At 57.2% G+C, this 14,866-nt stretch overlaps 1 protein-coding gene across 1 annotated transcript in view; it reads left to right on the plus strand.

Annotated features, from left to right (window-relative positions):
- LOC119111068 (forkhead box protein D3-like) overlaps positions 1–13,323 on the plus strand; it is a 34,897-nt gene extending 21,574 nt beyond the window's left edge. Inside the window, exon 3 of the mRNA XM_037234894.1 lies at positions 13,287–13,323. Coding sequence (XP_037090789.1) covers positions 13,287–13,323 — 37 coding nt within the window. The remainder of the gene's footprint in view (positions 1–13,286) is intronic.
- Positions 13,324–14,866: the final 1,543 nt, after the last annotated feature.

The raw sequence follows: 14,866 nt of genomic DNA on the forward strand, positions 1-14,866 counted from the left end.
ACCAGTCCCATCAGCGCTACGGATCAGATACCTCAGCAGTCTCAGCAGCGTGACGAATCAGATATCTCAGCAGTCCCATCGGCGCCACGGATCAGATGCCTCAGCAGTCCCATCGGCGTGACGGATCAGAGTTCCCCCAGCGTCATCAGTGTGACGGATCAGGTCCGGTGCAGTGGCAGCCGCCGCCGCTGATTGTCGCCGGCCGATTGGCGCGAGTCGGTGCGCGGCAGATTGGTCTCACCGCGCCACTCTCGCCCTCCCCGCGGACTTGTCGGAGATGGCGCGAAACTGCCACGACCGCCATTGAAGCCCTGCCCGATTAAATCAGGCAGGAATGACTGCAGAGAGGATCAGGCCAGATTGAATGACGGAGAAAAAGAGAATAAATTTGTCTCTTGGAGGGAGACAAACGAGCGATGACGATAGAGGCGGCGCCAAACTCTTTATTGAGCTCGATCCGGGCGTTGATTAAACGTGATGAATGCCGGGCGCTGACAGGGGACACGCCGGAGCGGCTGCGGCCGACCGGCAGCGACGCTGCCCTCAGCTGGGGGTGAGCCGAGGAGTCTGACGGCTGCGGCCGACCGGCAGCGACGCTGCCCTCAGCTGGGGGTGAGCCGAGGAGTCTGGCGGCTGCGGCCGACCGGCAGCGACGCTGCCCTCAGCTAGGGGCGAGCTGAGGCGTCTGGTGGCTGCGGCCGACCAGCGAGCGACGCTGCCCTCAGCTGGGGGTGAGCCGAGGCGTCTGGTGGCTGCGGCCGACCGGCGAGCGACGCTGCCCTCAGCTGGGGGTGAGCCGAGGAGTCCGGCGGCTGCGGCCGACCGGCGAGCGACGCTGCCCTCAGCTGGGGGTGAGCCGAGGAGTCCTGGCGGCTGCGGCCGACCGGCGAGCGACGCTGCCCTCAGCTGGGGGTGAGCCGAGGAGTCTGGCGGCTGCGGCCGACCGGCGAGCGACGCTGCCCTCAGCTGGGGGTGAGCCGAGGCGTCTGGTGGCTGCGGCCGATCGGCGAGCGGCGCTGCCCTCAGCTGGGGGTGAGCCGAGGAGTCTGGTGGCTGCGGCCGACCGGCGAGCGACGCTGCCCTCAGCTGGGGGTGAGCCGAGGCGTCTGGTGGCTGCAGCCGACCGGCGAGCGGCGCTGCCCTCAGCTGGGGGTGAGCCGAGGAGTCTGGTGGCTGCTGATTTGCCTTTTATCAGCCAATCCTTATTGTCTATATGTCTTATTAAGATACGCTCACCTAGCCTTCGGGCAAGGTTTCTAGCATGAGAGAAGAGAGAGGATTTCGATTAATTCTCGTTAGGGTCAATCGTTCTCAGAGTACTTCATTCATACTCCATCCTGTTCAGACTCCAATAGTCCATACAGTAGGATACAATGCGAAATATTTGGAGCGTGAAAACGAATGGTCTGCGTGTGCTTCACACAATACTATTCTACTAAAGCTCTGAAGACTCCCTGCTCTTGCTTTTCTGCTCCTGACTGAAAAAGGAGCAATATCTGTTTTATATGAGCGATCCGTCCAAAGCTTCCGGTAAATAACGTCCTGGTATGGGAGGACTTGGCACAGATAAATGACCACTGGCTCGATCATTGAATTGCACTGCTTTTGTCACTGAAGGATCCTGACATTTGACTACAAGTATACAGTTGTCATGCTTGTAGATATTGCGAAATTACAGAGATGCCGTATGCGAGACCCAGAACGAGATATTACTTGACCTAGTGAACACATTGACGGCACATCGAAGCGCGCAGACATGACACAATTGGCGGGCGGATATCACGAATTCAGTACTTGGATAGGAAGGGTCAACAAAATTGACAAGCATAGGAAGGCAGTCATTCATAAAGCGTGCGGGCATCACCTGGTCGAAGGTGGCTACATGACCCCAGAGGACTTGAGCAGTAAGCCATCCTCGTGTTCCGTCTATGTAAATTTGATTTGCTTCGGTCTTTCGTGCGAGCATATTTGAAACATGGGGTGAATAAAGTTCTTATGATGCCTATATGTGTCAACAATCAAACTGGTGTGTGTTCGAGTTTGCAAGATTGGCAAGCGCCCCCCCCCCCCTCCCCCCACACACACAGTAAAGGCGACCTTTTTTCCCCAGAAGACGCCCAGGTGTCCTACAAAACAACGGAGCACTCGAGGGGGCCACAATAGTACGGTTTCTGCTCTCTGAGCCGTTTGCGAGCATGTCATGTGCTTTCCGAAGCATTCGGGGCGCTTCCACTTCTTCGGTAGTCGAAACTCTATCATGCGCAGCAATACCACTGGCGCCGTAAACAAATGCAGCAAAGGAAAACGTTCAGCTGTTTTACGTTTTCGGCTCAAAATAGGCTTTTCGATTTTGCAATGGCTGAGCCTTAACATCACAATGCTCTTTTGAGACCACAAATTGCCTCATGCAAGAAAAGTGCAGCTGAAATGCCCTTTTACAAGCACGACAAAATATCCGCTCAGAACGCGCAGTGGCAATTGCTCTTGATTAAGACTAAAAACAATTACCACCATTAATCCAATTAGCATCCATTAGACTAGGCGTTAAATTGGTAAACGTTGGCCTTTTTGCTGGGAATACTGCATGGATTCTGAGACGTTTCAAGTGGTTTGTAACAATTAACAGTTCATTAACATAGCTTTATTGCATACGTGCTAGCTGCAGCTTGTAGTCCTATTTCAGGGTTGTATCGCAACATCACACAAGCTAAACGAGACACGATTTCGTTCCACTTCACTTCGCTCGCGAACCTGAACCGCGCGCGCGGCGCGACATGCCGCTGTTCGATTCGTTCAGCAGTGCCCACGCCGGCCCGGCCCGGCCGCTCCTTTCAGCGTGACATTATCTCGATTCCAAAGGGCCCCTCGTCAGTTGGACATTCAAACGACAAACAGTTGTTGGAGGATCAATGCAGGGCGGCCGGCTCCCCCACCGCCGCGCTGAGCAGATCCTCAGTCCGCAGAGGCTCCAAGGTATTAGGCCTCCGACCGAGGGGCATTAACTAGAAATCAAACATCTTGTGTGGCAGGCATAATCCTCGTTTCCCGAGCCACTGACAAATACTGTTTGCTCTCTCATCCAGAACAGTGAGAACGGCGCGGTCTTTTGTTGTGGCAAAATATTCAGAACGCTCGTGCTTTCCGGCCGGCTGCTTCAGCGAGTCGAGAGGCTCGAGACGACGGCGGTCCCGGCGGGCGGGGGCGGTAATCACAGAACCGTCCTCGGTCACTGCACAGCAGCCAGCCCAGCTAGCTGGGAGGGTCCCGACCAGCGGCCAGCCAGCAGCTGAACAAGCGTCCAGGCCTGCAGCTGAGCCAGGGGTCGATTTAGCGGTCAAGCATGCAGCCCCACCAGCGGCCACACTAGCGCCCAGACTAGAGCTGGCGCCGGGGATGCCTGTGGCATCCGTAGCGGCAATGCCACAAAACAGTGACACCAGCACAGATGAGCGGTGTCGCAGCTGGGATGAGCACCAGCGTGACGGTCGTTTGCCGGCCGACGGCACAGCAGCCGTGACCGCCGTTGTGCCTACAGGCTGACCTGCGGGGGAGGCAGGGCGCGAGCGTCAGCCCGCCTGCCGGCTGACCGGCGGCGTGTCAGTGCCGGCCGCCTGGAGACGCAGGTCGCGCGGCGGTGCGCTGTTTGCCGCCTGCGCTGTTTATTTATCCGGCCTGGCTGCCGCCGTATCGGCCGCCGTCGCCGAGTGAATGGTTTTCGGGGCGGCCGGAAGCGAGGCGCGTCTTTGAGCGGCGCCGACCGGCGAGCGGGCCCGGCACGGCGGCCAGCCGGGGGCCGAGCCGACAATAACAGCGCCGCTCTCCACATCATTATCCATTATGCGCGTGTAATGGGTGGACAGCGTTCAATAACAGATGTATTAGTGCCGGCCTGGCGGGGAGGTCCGGCCGCTCTCACCGCGTCGCACGGTCGTTGATGGCGTCGCGGCGCGGCCGGCCGCCGCTCGCCCATTATCATGCATATCGACGTCAATAAACGTGGCCGAGGCGGGCGACGCAACAGAAGCGACGCACGCGGCCGCCGGCGGTGGCGACTCGCCGCCGTGCGTCGGACACCTCGCAAATCGTGCGGTTCATTCCTGGCGGCGGACGGGACGCGCGTGGGCGACGGGGTAGATGAGACGAGTGGCGGCTCGGGGCGGACAGCGCGGCGGCGGCGGACGGACCGCGGCGGGCGCCAGGTCGACCGACGATCGGCGGATGAGAGCCGCCGATCGGACGGCCGAGGGTGCTCTCGTCGCTCCGCCGCCGCCGGTGAGGCCGGAATCGGCCTCCTCACCGACTCATCGCCCGCTGCAAAACAACGACGAGTGCGCCGGCCGAGTGGCCTGGCCGAGTGCCGCCCTCGGCGCGGTCCGCTTGGCAGCGGCCGCGGCCGCCGGACCGTGCTCGAGCCGGGCTCAGCCGTGCCGCCTGCGATGGGTCTCCGGCGGCGAGGGTTCTCGGCCGGCTCGAGGCGCCGCCGCCGGCGCCGTGTTTGCCGCCCCGCGCCACACTCGAGCGCCTCTGAAGGTGGCACGAGTGGCGCGGCCGGCCGATATTAAACGCCGCTATCACTCATCAAGTGCCGGAGCCGACATCAAAGCGCGGCTGGCGAGGGCTCCGGGGCTGCACCCGCTCTTCCCCGGTCGGCCGACGGCGGCGGCGCTGCGGCGTCGCCGGGTGCTGGCGCTGGGCGCCGCGGACGCCCGGCGGGGCCCGCGTCACTCTCGGCCCGACCGCGGTCATGTCGCGTCCGATCACAGCTTGTCCGCTGTCGCGCCCGTCCGAGCTCCGTCAGCTCCAGACACGGCACTGTTTGCCTGAGAACCGTGGCCTTCATTCATCGGTCGGCCAGCTGGCGGAATGTGGAGCGACAACGGCTTCTGGGTGACAAGTACAGTGAGGGTTGCGGTGGCTGGTCATGTAATGATCACTGAACCGCCGCTGGCAGCTTGACGATCGGTTTGTGGTGAACGAGCGATGATGGAGTCTGCACAGTGCACGCTGCAGTTCTACACGCTGCATTGTTGATGCTAGCCATGGTTGAGGCAACTGTGATCAAACATTTGACTTCGCGGGGTGTTATCAGGCCTACCAGTGGGGCGGCTGTCAACTGTCAGTTCATAACGCTCATTCTCTTTGCATTTCCCCTCTAGTTGTGCTGTCTGTTTTGCCTCATGATGTCACTCTCTTTGACCTGGTCACCCATCAGGCCTTACTGATTAGTAATCCATTTCCGCTGTTGATCTGATGCCTTCCCATTTATCAGTTCTACTTCGTCCCTCTGTTTGCAGGGCCGCAGTCAAGCTACTGCAAAGACACAGATTGCCATTTTAGTAGTGAAAAGGAGTATCCCACCTTTGGGGCATATTTCAAAAACATACTCTAGTAAAACATCAGGACCAGTTACGCCTAATAATAGCATTGGGTAGCTCCGCTGCGGCACCGTCAATACATTAAAAGGTTATCAGCTTTAATTATTTTCGAGTCCAAATTATGCTGTCAACGCGTTGCAACAACAGTATACTCTTGCCTGCAGTTGTCACGACCGCCGTCGTCATGACAACCGCCGTGGCACCTAAACTGGTGCGAATAAAAGAGCGTCTGCGATTGGCCCAGTGGGTGGCAAAGCCTGTTACCGAGAAGCGTGCTGGGCGAGGTTTGAATCAGTGCGTCCCTATGGAACATGCAATGCCGGCATTCCCACGGCCATGGTGCGCCTCGAAAAGAGCCGCTGTGGTGAAGGCCATAGGGAGAAATCAAAGCCACAATATAACGTTTCGCTGAATTCGTGGGATAATGACTTCATGTTCGCATATCTTTTTGTTAAAACAGAATGTCTCAAGCTTTCGTGGCATTTATCACCTTTGCATTTTGGCAAATTAATGTGCTGCTAATATCACACAGCACACACCTTGGAAAAAGCGAGGCAAATAAGATGCATTATTTTCATAGTTTGAACGTTCGAATCCCAGTTCAGTGCCAAAACACGACCATTAACAATGGTGATCATTAGTAATCACGCAGCCATCAAATCGTGCCTCAATAGTGGATGCTTCAGATGGACATCCTGGCGGTACCGAACGTGCGGCAGGGAGTTCTGCTGCATGTGGTCGGTCGACCGGTCGATCCCATCGAAGGTGACGGGTCCCATCTTAAGTCTGATGGAGACCTTGAACTGTTGAAGGCTCGCTGTGCTGTCCACACCGACGCGGACCTTCTGGCATCTCCGCAGCATGAAAGCCAGGGGCGACAGGTGGGATGAGCGAGGAGCACGCAGCCAGGCAGTCTCCAGCCTGAAGAGACTTTCGGAGAGATTCTCCTCCATCTGCAGTCTACTGCTGCTCCAGCCAGCCAGATCGAGACGAGGAGTGGGTCTAGCAGGACGGGGTGGCGCCCCACATAACACGGGCTTTTCTGGACTGGTTGGAGGGAGGAGCTTTCCCTGATAGGCACACCATCCCGAAGACTGACGCGTTGTGAGCTCCTGGCTGTTGAAACCTGTCGCCCCTGGACTGCATGCGGCGGGGCGAACTCAGGGACCGCGACGACGTGAATAGACCAGGTTCCTTGTTTCTTAACAACGAGCCACCTGTTCTCGACTTACGAGCATGGTTTAAGATTGAATCACTCAACTGGCACTGCACTGCTCTTTGTTACTGACAAGTTTTTAATTATGTGGACTAGAGCAGTCGCGCTGCTCCGTTTGCTGGACTAGCCCGAATGTTTCGATATTATTCCGCCCGATTTCCTTCTCCGCAAGCTTCGGTTTTAAGGGGGACACGAGCGTTTCTTTAGAAGCTTCCTGACGGACCATTATCAGCAAGATTGTGTTCAGACATCATCTGGCGAGCATGCAACTTTTCGATCGTTTCTGAACCCTATCAGAAAGTACCGAAGGTCAGATCTGGTACCCTTAGTACTCTATCAGAAACTACCGGGGATCAGCTCTGAGACCCTTATTACCCTATCGGAAACTACCGAGGGTCAGCTCTGGTACCCTTAGTACTCTATCAGAAACTACCGGGGGTCAGCTCTGGGACTCTTAGTGCACTCCATTGATCCTAACGACTTGTCCTTGCATGCAGACGACGCAGACGCATTATTCAGTATGCGGACGAGACGCAGGTTAGCGTGCCTGGGACGCCTAGCGGCGTGGATTCCTTTGTTAGCTCCATGTAGCAAAAGCTTTTGCATCGTTCTCAGTGGTTTGACAGAAAATGCGGTGAAATTGAACGCGCAGAAGACTCAGCTCGAAGTTGGTTTGTCGCGTCGAGGCCTCCAGCAGCTTCCCACCATCAGCACTTAGTTTATGTGAGCACTGTTATTAGTGGGTGTCGCTGATTCTCACACTGTGCGGAGCCTGCGTGTCGTATTTCGCTAGCGCATGACGTTCCCGGCACACACTGGCGCCGTTGTGAAGCGATGTACAGGCATGATCTGAGGCCACAGTCATAGCAGGCGTAGTCTATCTTCTCTGGTCACGTTAGTGGAGGGACCCATGGTATCAATAATGCGATACAATGTCACTGTCTATGGAGCGAGCGACAGCACTCGACTGGGCCGACTGCAGAAGCTCGTAAACCTGCAGCCAGAGTGATTTCCGCAAAAAGGAAATGTGATTATATGAGCGGCGTTCAAGGAGAGCTTGAGTGGCTTCCATCAAACAATATGTATATATACCACAACTCCACCCTTCTTAGGGGTGGGGGTGCGGGGTGCAAATGACCCGGTCCCCTCCCAGAGATCATGAAACCATGATTAAACCCTCCCCAAAACGGCCGGACGCATGTTGTTATAGCATGTGCATGCAAACATGACGTAGCATGTGCATTCTACGTCATGTTTCTAACAATTATTCGCGTAGGTTTCTCGTTTTGCTACTGTTGGGGCAGTCAACCGTGTCAACAGTCAACGCATGGCCGCAGCTCACGGCGGTTGCGGGCCCCACGTGAGTGGCTCATTGCTGGTGGATGGTTAACCCCTTATCACACTGACATTTCTAGCAGTGATTTAACCCGCTATTCCGTTGATTGGGTCTCCTAGTGACCCGTTAACTTCATCATAACACCTAGCCTTCCGGTCACAGATTGTCCTGTTCCTCGCACGCAGCCATTCCACGCGCGACGGCGACCTGAGCCTAAGCGACCACACGGGGTCGTGCCATATGGATATATATATATATATATATATATATATATATATATATATATATATATATATATATCACATATATGTAAACATGTCTGGATGTGGGCGTGAGACCCACTAGGTGTTCTAAATGGCAGTATACAAGACCGGTTTGCCACGCCCCCCCCCCCCCAAAGTCTGGATGCACCACCCCTGCGTGACCATCACCGTCATATCACCAGACATTGTAATCGGCCCCCGACTCTTCCGAACGCTCCGAGTCTGGAATGCAGAGGTTTAATTACTCGGTCGTGGTTACATTGAACGACCTGCCGGTAAGTATCCGTGCAATGGACCCATCGCGTCTTAAGATCGAGGATCGAAAAAACACGATACGGAGACAGCGAGATACCGATCAGGTCACTTATCACTCTGTATATATTACCATGCTTGACCGAGTGTACGCTTTGTGCTGTTCATGAGCGCTATTCACTTGATCCATCGCATCAAATATTGTCTGACACGAGGTCCAGAACAGCCATATCATGCGAAGCTGCTTCACGACCTGCGCAGATAGAAATGCAGAACCAGCAAGCCTTCAAGAGTTCAGGGTCGCCATCAGCCTTCAGATGGGACTCATCACATTCGAGAAGATCAGCCGGCCGGTCGGCACATGCGCCAGGACTACCTGCCGCACGTGCGGCACCGCCACGGCGCCCATCTGGAGTTATTTCTGTTCGGCCGCGATGGATGGGTGTGTGGTAATTAATGACTACCACTGTTGATGATCGTGTTTTGCCGTTGAATTGGCCCTATAATGCCACCAGAGTCTGGTCTGTGCGATATATGCAACGGTCACTGTCAGTTGTCACTGTTTAGGAAGACACGGGTTGAGTTTTATCTCGGTTACCCTGCCGCATTCTGCGAAACTGAAGCTACTAAAAACTGCAGCGAAAGCGAGTTCTCCGTTTTCTGAAGCTGCACTTCAGTTCTGAAATGGTTATTCGCTGCGTCCTCCTGCTCTCCAGCATTGTTCTGTGTGATCTCGTAGTTTCACAACTTTGTTCGGAAATGATGTGTTACGGGGTGTAACGACAGCTCACGTCGTTTATGCAGCCTAGTATTTCACATGATTGATCGCTCCAATGCTTTTGCAGAATTCGCGACATTTGAGGGTAAAATATTATGGCTATCGTGAAGCCTGCGAAACCAAGATAGCGTAAGTTTGGGAGTGAGTTGTTGCATTTCCGCATCGGCTGCGATACCCGGGGTGTAAAAGGCGTGGATGAATTCGTCAAAACTAAGGTAATATGTTTAAGAAGTATGTTTCTAATAAACTTATGGGAACAAAACATTATAACATGCCTTTTTAACAGCCCAAAGCATATCAATTGCTATATTGCATCAATAGCGTCACATTGGTTCTGCAGGTCTGAATGTCACCGTAAACAGCCTTCATGTGAACAGCGATTTCGTTTTGGAGTGGGTGTCAACACCAATAATGCAAACAAGTAGTGGTGTTTATGAACTACCTACACGGAGAGTAGATGACTTGTATCATCTAGTTGCTAGAACTTGGAAGTGTATGATATAATGCACGCCGCTTGGCTAGCGAACAGGCTGTGAAAACGTGGACCAGATCAGCGGCCTGGCCTCAGCGGAATCTTGACTGGACACTTGAGGTGCCGAATATTGCACGTTACAAGAAAACGTGGGCAATTCACTAACCGCAACCCGCTGGCCGAAGTCTGCCTGCCATGCTCCGTGTCTTCTCCACCCGAGTGGCCCTGGCGTGTCCCAGTGATGTCCACACAGGGCATCCAGTCTTGCCGCGGGACCCCGAAACCCCACGTCATCGGACCAACCCTTTTCCCCTCCTCCCGCACGCCCTGAGGCTGGTCGCTCAGCGCTCCAGCCCGCCGCCCGCATCATCGGCTACCGCGCGATCGCGCCGCGCCAGACGCCGGCTCCATCTTCGGTGATCCTGCCTCGCCCCCTCCCCCGCCGGCGCCGCGCGTTCGCCGCGACAGCTGGTCTCGCCCGGCGACAAAAGAGCGCGTTTCCACTCGATACGCCCGCTCACGGTCCGCTCATTGACCGGCGCTATATTACTCGGTAATGCCCGCTAAGCGACGCACCGTGCCATGGAGAGCCGCGATGAAATGAGCCGCCCAGAGCCGGAATCGGGCGCGGCGGGTGTCGCTCCGACAGAGCGCCGGCCGGCCGGCCCCGACACTGTAACAGCGGGCCAGAGGGTTTGGGAGATTACGCCTTCTGTCGGCCTGTGCCGCCGAAGCCAGGGCATTCAGGTTCGCGGTGTTGCCGTGGTCGCCGAAGTCGTCAATCGCAGTACGCGCCGCTTTCATGTTGGGGCGCGGTTGGTATTGCTAGGCTTCTGCTGTTACGGGAAAGCAGGTCTGTTGTATTGTCTTTGACAGCTGTTTTGAGAAAGACGTGTACTTACCTCATTAGTCATGAGTCATAGGACTCATATACGTAAGGCGCACATCCAACAGGGACCGGCAACAGGTGCACACATGCTCAAAGCTCGACACCTTTGTGGACTTCACAGGCATATGGATGGTGATATCGTCGGGAGATGGTCAACTGACCCCCGAGAGAATCGAATGATCCTGGTTGCATGGTCAACGGCGTGTGCATAATTTTGCAATAGGTTGGGGAGCCTCACTAAAACTTTCACTAAAGACCTGTTTTAGCGCGCCGCAGGCGCGCGAAGTTTCGTTGTACAACATTGCCTGTCTTCGATCAAATTTTGTTTACGTGTCTGCCTCCATTTTTTTTTACCTGTCGACATAAATCGCACGCATCTTAATGTGTATAGGAAGGTGATAAGGGAGAACGTGCCGCAGGGTCACCTTGAATACACCCTTGTCCATGGGCATCGGACCATAGAGAAAGTGAGGCACGCTTTCCCCAATCAAGTCGTCAAAAAACAACACAAAACAACGAAACTGTGTAAAAGATGAACACAACTGTCATTTCCTCATAGCGAGATTGTTGCTTGTTTGTCGGCATCTAAGTTCCCACCAGACATTCCACCGCTGGTGCCCAGTCGTTCAGAACAACATCGAGACACGTCCATAGACTGGGCCGCTGAGCCTGCCCAGCCCTGCCAGACAGAGCCCGGCCGCCGGCGGACCCACCGGGGGCGCCGGCCGCTGCCCGGTCCCCGCCGCAGCGCCGCTCGGCACGTGGCCTCCGTCGGCGCCGGCGGCGCTCCGCCGGGCCGCCGCAGAAGCGGCCGCGCTTCAAACGCCGTCCCCGCCCGCGATGCCCCGCGGCCGCACCGCCCGAGGCAGCCGCATGCGACCGTATTGACAGAGCACGCGACACAAAGCGGCGCCACTGTTGCGGCGAGGACAATATCTGCGGCGCGTCGCCCGCCGACGCCGTGTGCCAACAGCCGGCGGGCGTCGACTCCGGCGCCGCTGCCGGCCGCCGCCGCCGCAACGGCGCGGGCAAACAATCGCCCTCTCCAAATTACTAATAATGTAAATATTGTACGCGGCGGCGTCTTTGAACCGGTGGGCGGTGATTTTCCGGTGGGTGCGCGCCGGCGATTGGTTGGCGTCCGCACCGTGCGCCTCAATTCGGATTAACTAGGCAAACATTTGCCGGTGCGCCGTCGGGCCGCCTTTGAAGGTGACGCGGCCGGACTTGTCCGTCCCCGGAGTGGAGGCCGCGCTGCCGGCGTGGCGCCCACGTCTGATCCGCGCCCGCCCCCGCCGCGCTTCTGCGCCCGCTCCGCGCGGTTTTGGGCGCGACCAAACGCGGCGGCTCACACAGCGGCCCGTTCAGGCGTGACGGAGCGAGAGGAACGGGTCCTCGTCTGTCCGGGGGAGCAGCACTCGGGCTAGTTATGTCCGTAAGATAACAAACACGGTGAGTTTGCGCTCGCATGGCAATGTTCGGGCTTAACGACGTGGTTAACCCGTCCCTTCGCTATGTGGCAAGCCGGATAAGCCGGCTTTTCGTTGTCATTTACTGACAATGCACTCATCTTGTCTGGCCTCATTCCGTCGAGGAGGACATACTTTCGTAGTGGGTGGCGGTTCTTACCTGTCCCACTAACCAGGCATCACAAGGGCCGCTGCCTCAACAACTTAGTCCACTAACCAACTCCCACGCGTACCAAACTCTCCACGCACCGATCGTCCCGAATCCTGCGCTCTCAATGATTCCCCAAGTCGCTCCACGTCAGTGTTTGCCGTCTCTTTGATGACTCACCGCCTCAAACATCCCGGGGCCACCCGGCGAGACCGACGTCAGCAAAAACAAACAGCCGCGTTTTACCAGGGTGAGATCCGCCGCTGGCAGATCCTTTGAGGTTGACACAGTCAGCCACGGCCGCCGAGGACCGGCGCGTCCCGGCCGTGCGCCGCGCCGCGCCGCCGCGAGGTGCGAGGTGCCGACGGCCGCCGGACGCGGCTGCCAATTAGCCGGTCCGTGCGGCCGCGGCGCTGATGCCGGCCTGTCATGTAACGCTACACTCGTTCCGGCGCGGGCCGCCCGGAGAACGGGACGATTCTTTTTTGCCGGCCGGCGGCGCCGTTCTCCGCTGACGGCAGGGCGCGAGGTCCGCCGCGGCTGGGCGTGGCGGCGCGAAACGGGAGCCCCGGCGGACGCGCGGCAGTGTGCAGATGGGAGGTGCTGGCCGGTGGCCAAGGGGTGGCACGCGCAGGGTTCTGACCCGGAAAACGGAGAAGTTGGATTCATTCAAATTTGACGACGATTATCAGGTGCCCATATTGCGCATCTACAACGATAGGTTCCTGGCGTCGCAATTGCTGACGGTCGGTTGGCTATTGGGAGCGAAGCGGATCGGAAAATTGCGCCCCTTGAGCCGCGGAACACAGGCACCAGTCGCACCAATGGCCGTCTTTTGGCGGGGCCACTGTTTTGCGGTTACCATATCAGCAGAGCAGCGCAGCGGCTGCCACCGGTACCGCATCATTTGCACTGAATGGATGACCTTTACAGCGTGTCCGATCCGCAGCGTTCTGGCAGGCTCAGCTGTCAAACCGAGCGCGATGATTGGCTGGTCAGACGCCAGAGAGCGCCACCGGTCTGTAATCAGTACCTTGGACGTCCGCTGCGTCCAGTGGGCCTACGACCCACCGCCGGGACCGCCGCAGGTGCGCCATCAGCAGGCCGACCTCGTGCGAGGTGTAGGCCGTGGCGTACTGTTCTGGACTGTGGAGCAGAATCCACAGACTACAGACGAATCGGTGCTTAGGAGAGTCTGTGACTCACTCACCAAGGGATAGTTCCCTATTCAGTTGAGTTGGCTGCATCCCTCCGACTTTGAGAGGAAAGTGGGTGAAATCCGGGTAGGAACACGTTTTGCGCGAATGTTGGCGGCAAGTTTGATGATTTGATGCTTCGGCCGCTCAGCGGGCTGAAGCGTGTGCGTGCGTGTGTGTGTGAGCGTGCGTGGACGTGCGTGCGTGTGCGTGTGCGCGCGTATGTGTGTGCGTGTGCGTGTGTACATGTGTGTGTGCGTGTGTACGTGTGCGTGTGTGTAGTTGTGCGACAATTTATTTTGATCCTAATGTTCGGTTCTGCGCGCCGCGCTGGACAAGAGCGGACACTCTTTGTCACCTGGTTAGGGTAGGGTAGGTAGAAAAAATGTTCAGTCATTTTCGTGGCTCAGTCCTAACTTATTTTGCAACAACACTGTACCGCTGCCACTGGCCTCACAACGCCGGGACGGGGAGAAAGGGGGAGGGGGCACAAAAGCTGCAGCCATTCCACGGACATTGGCGGGGAGACCTGTCTAAACACGGGTGGTGTGTTCCAAAAGCCTGATCGCCACTGGTGAGGACAGCCAACAGCCCAGACCGCTGCCAGGGCTAGAGGCCTCCAGCAGCTCAGCATCGGGGCGGCCCTGCCGGCGCCGGGGCCGACTCCCGGCGCACCGGAGCAAGCGGCGTCGAGACCGCCAACAGCCCAGACCGCTGCCAGGGCCAGAGGCTCCAGCAGCCCAGCATCGGGGCGGCCCTGCCGGCGCCGGGGCCGACTCCCGGCGCACCGGAGCAAGCGGCGTCGAGACCGCCAACAGCCCAGACCGCTGCCAGGGCCAGAGGCCCCAGCAGCTCAGCATCGGGGCGGCCCTGCCGGCGCGGCCAGCCGGCGGCCGCCAGCGCCGCCACAGATGGCTCCGATCATATGACGGGACGGCGCCAGGCTGTCTGTGTCCGTCTCCGCCCCGCTCCCCCTCCGCAGCAGCCGTTCCCATCCCACCGTCCGCCGGGGCATGGGTGTGGGGCGTCTGGGCCCGCCTGGCCACGTGGCCGTGAACGTTTGCAGGCAATGCAGGAAGGTTTATTTGTGCGAGGCGGCTGGAGGCGGCTGAAGTGCCATGTACGGGAGCTTGAACAAGCTGTTTCGTAAGCAATCGCTGCTGTTGCATGATGGGTGGAATGCCTGGCATGCATGCCCCTATGAAACATGGCTGCTTACTGTTCGTTTGGTGGTTCTTTGTCGTGACGTCTCTTGATTTACAAGCTTGTTTGAATTCAAGAGCTCGTGCAAACGGCGTATGTGCGCCATACAGTGTCTGATGCACAGTGGGAGGAGTGCTTGACAAGCCCGGTTGAAGTGGAATTGGTTTTCATGTATGTGATGTGTTTGTGGTGATGCCTCTAAACCCGGATATATAGCGTTTTGTTTAACATCGCTATTGACGATCATCTAACGCTAATCTTTGTGTGGT

This window comes from Pollicipes pollicipes, unplaced genomic scaffold (assembly GCF_011947565.3).
Source record: "Pollicipes pollicipes isolate AB1234 unplaced genomic scaffold, Ppol_2.1 Scaffold_7261;HRSCAF=8764_pilon_pilon_pilon, whole genome shotgun sequence".
Lineage (NCBI taxonomy): Eukaryota > Metazoa > Arthropoda > Thecostraca > Pollicipedomorpha > Pollicipedidae > Pollicipes > Pollicipes pollicipes.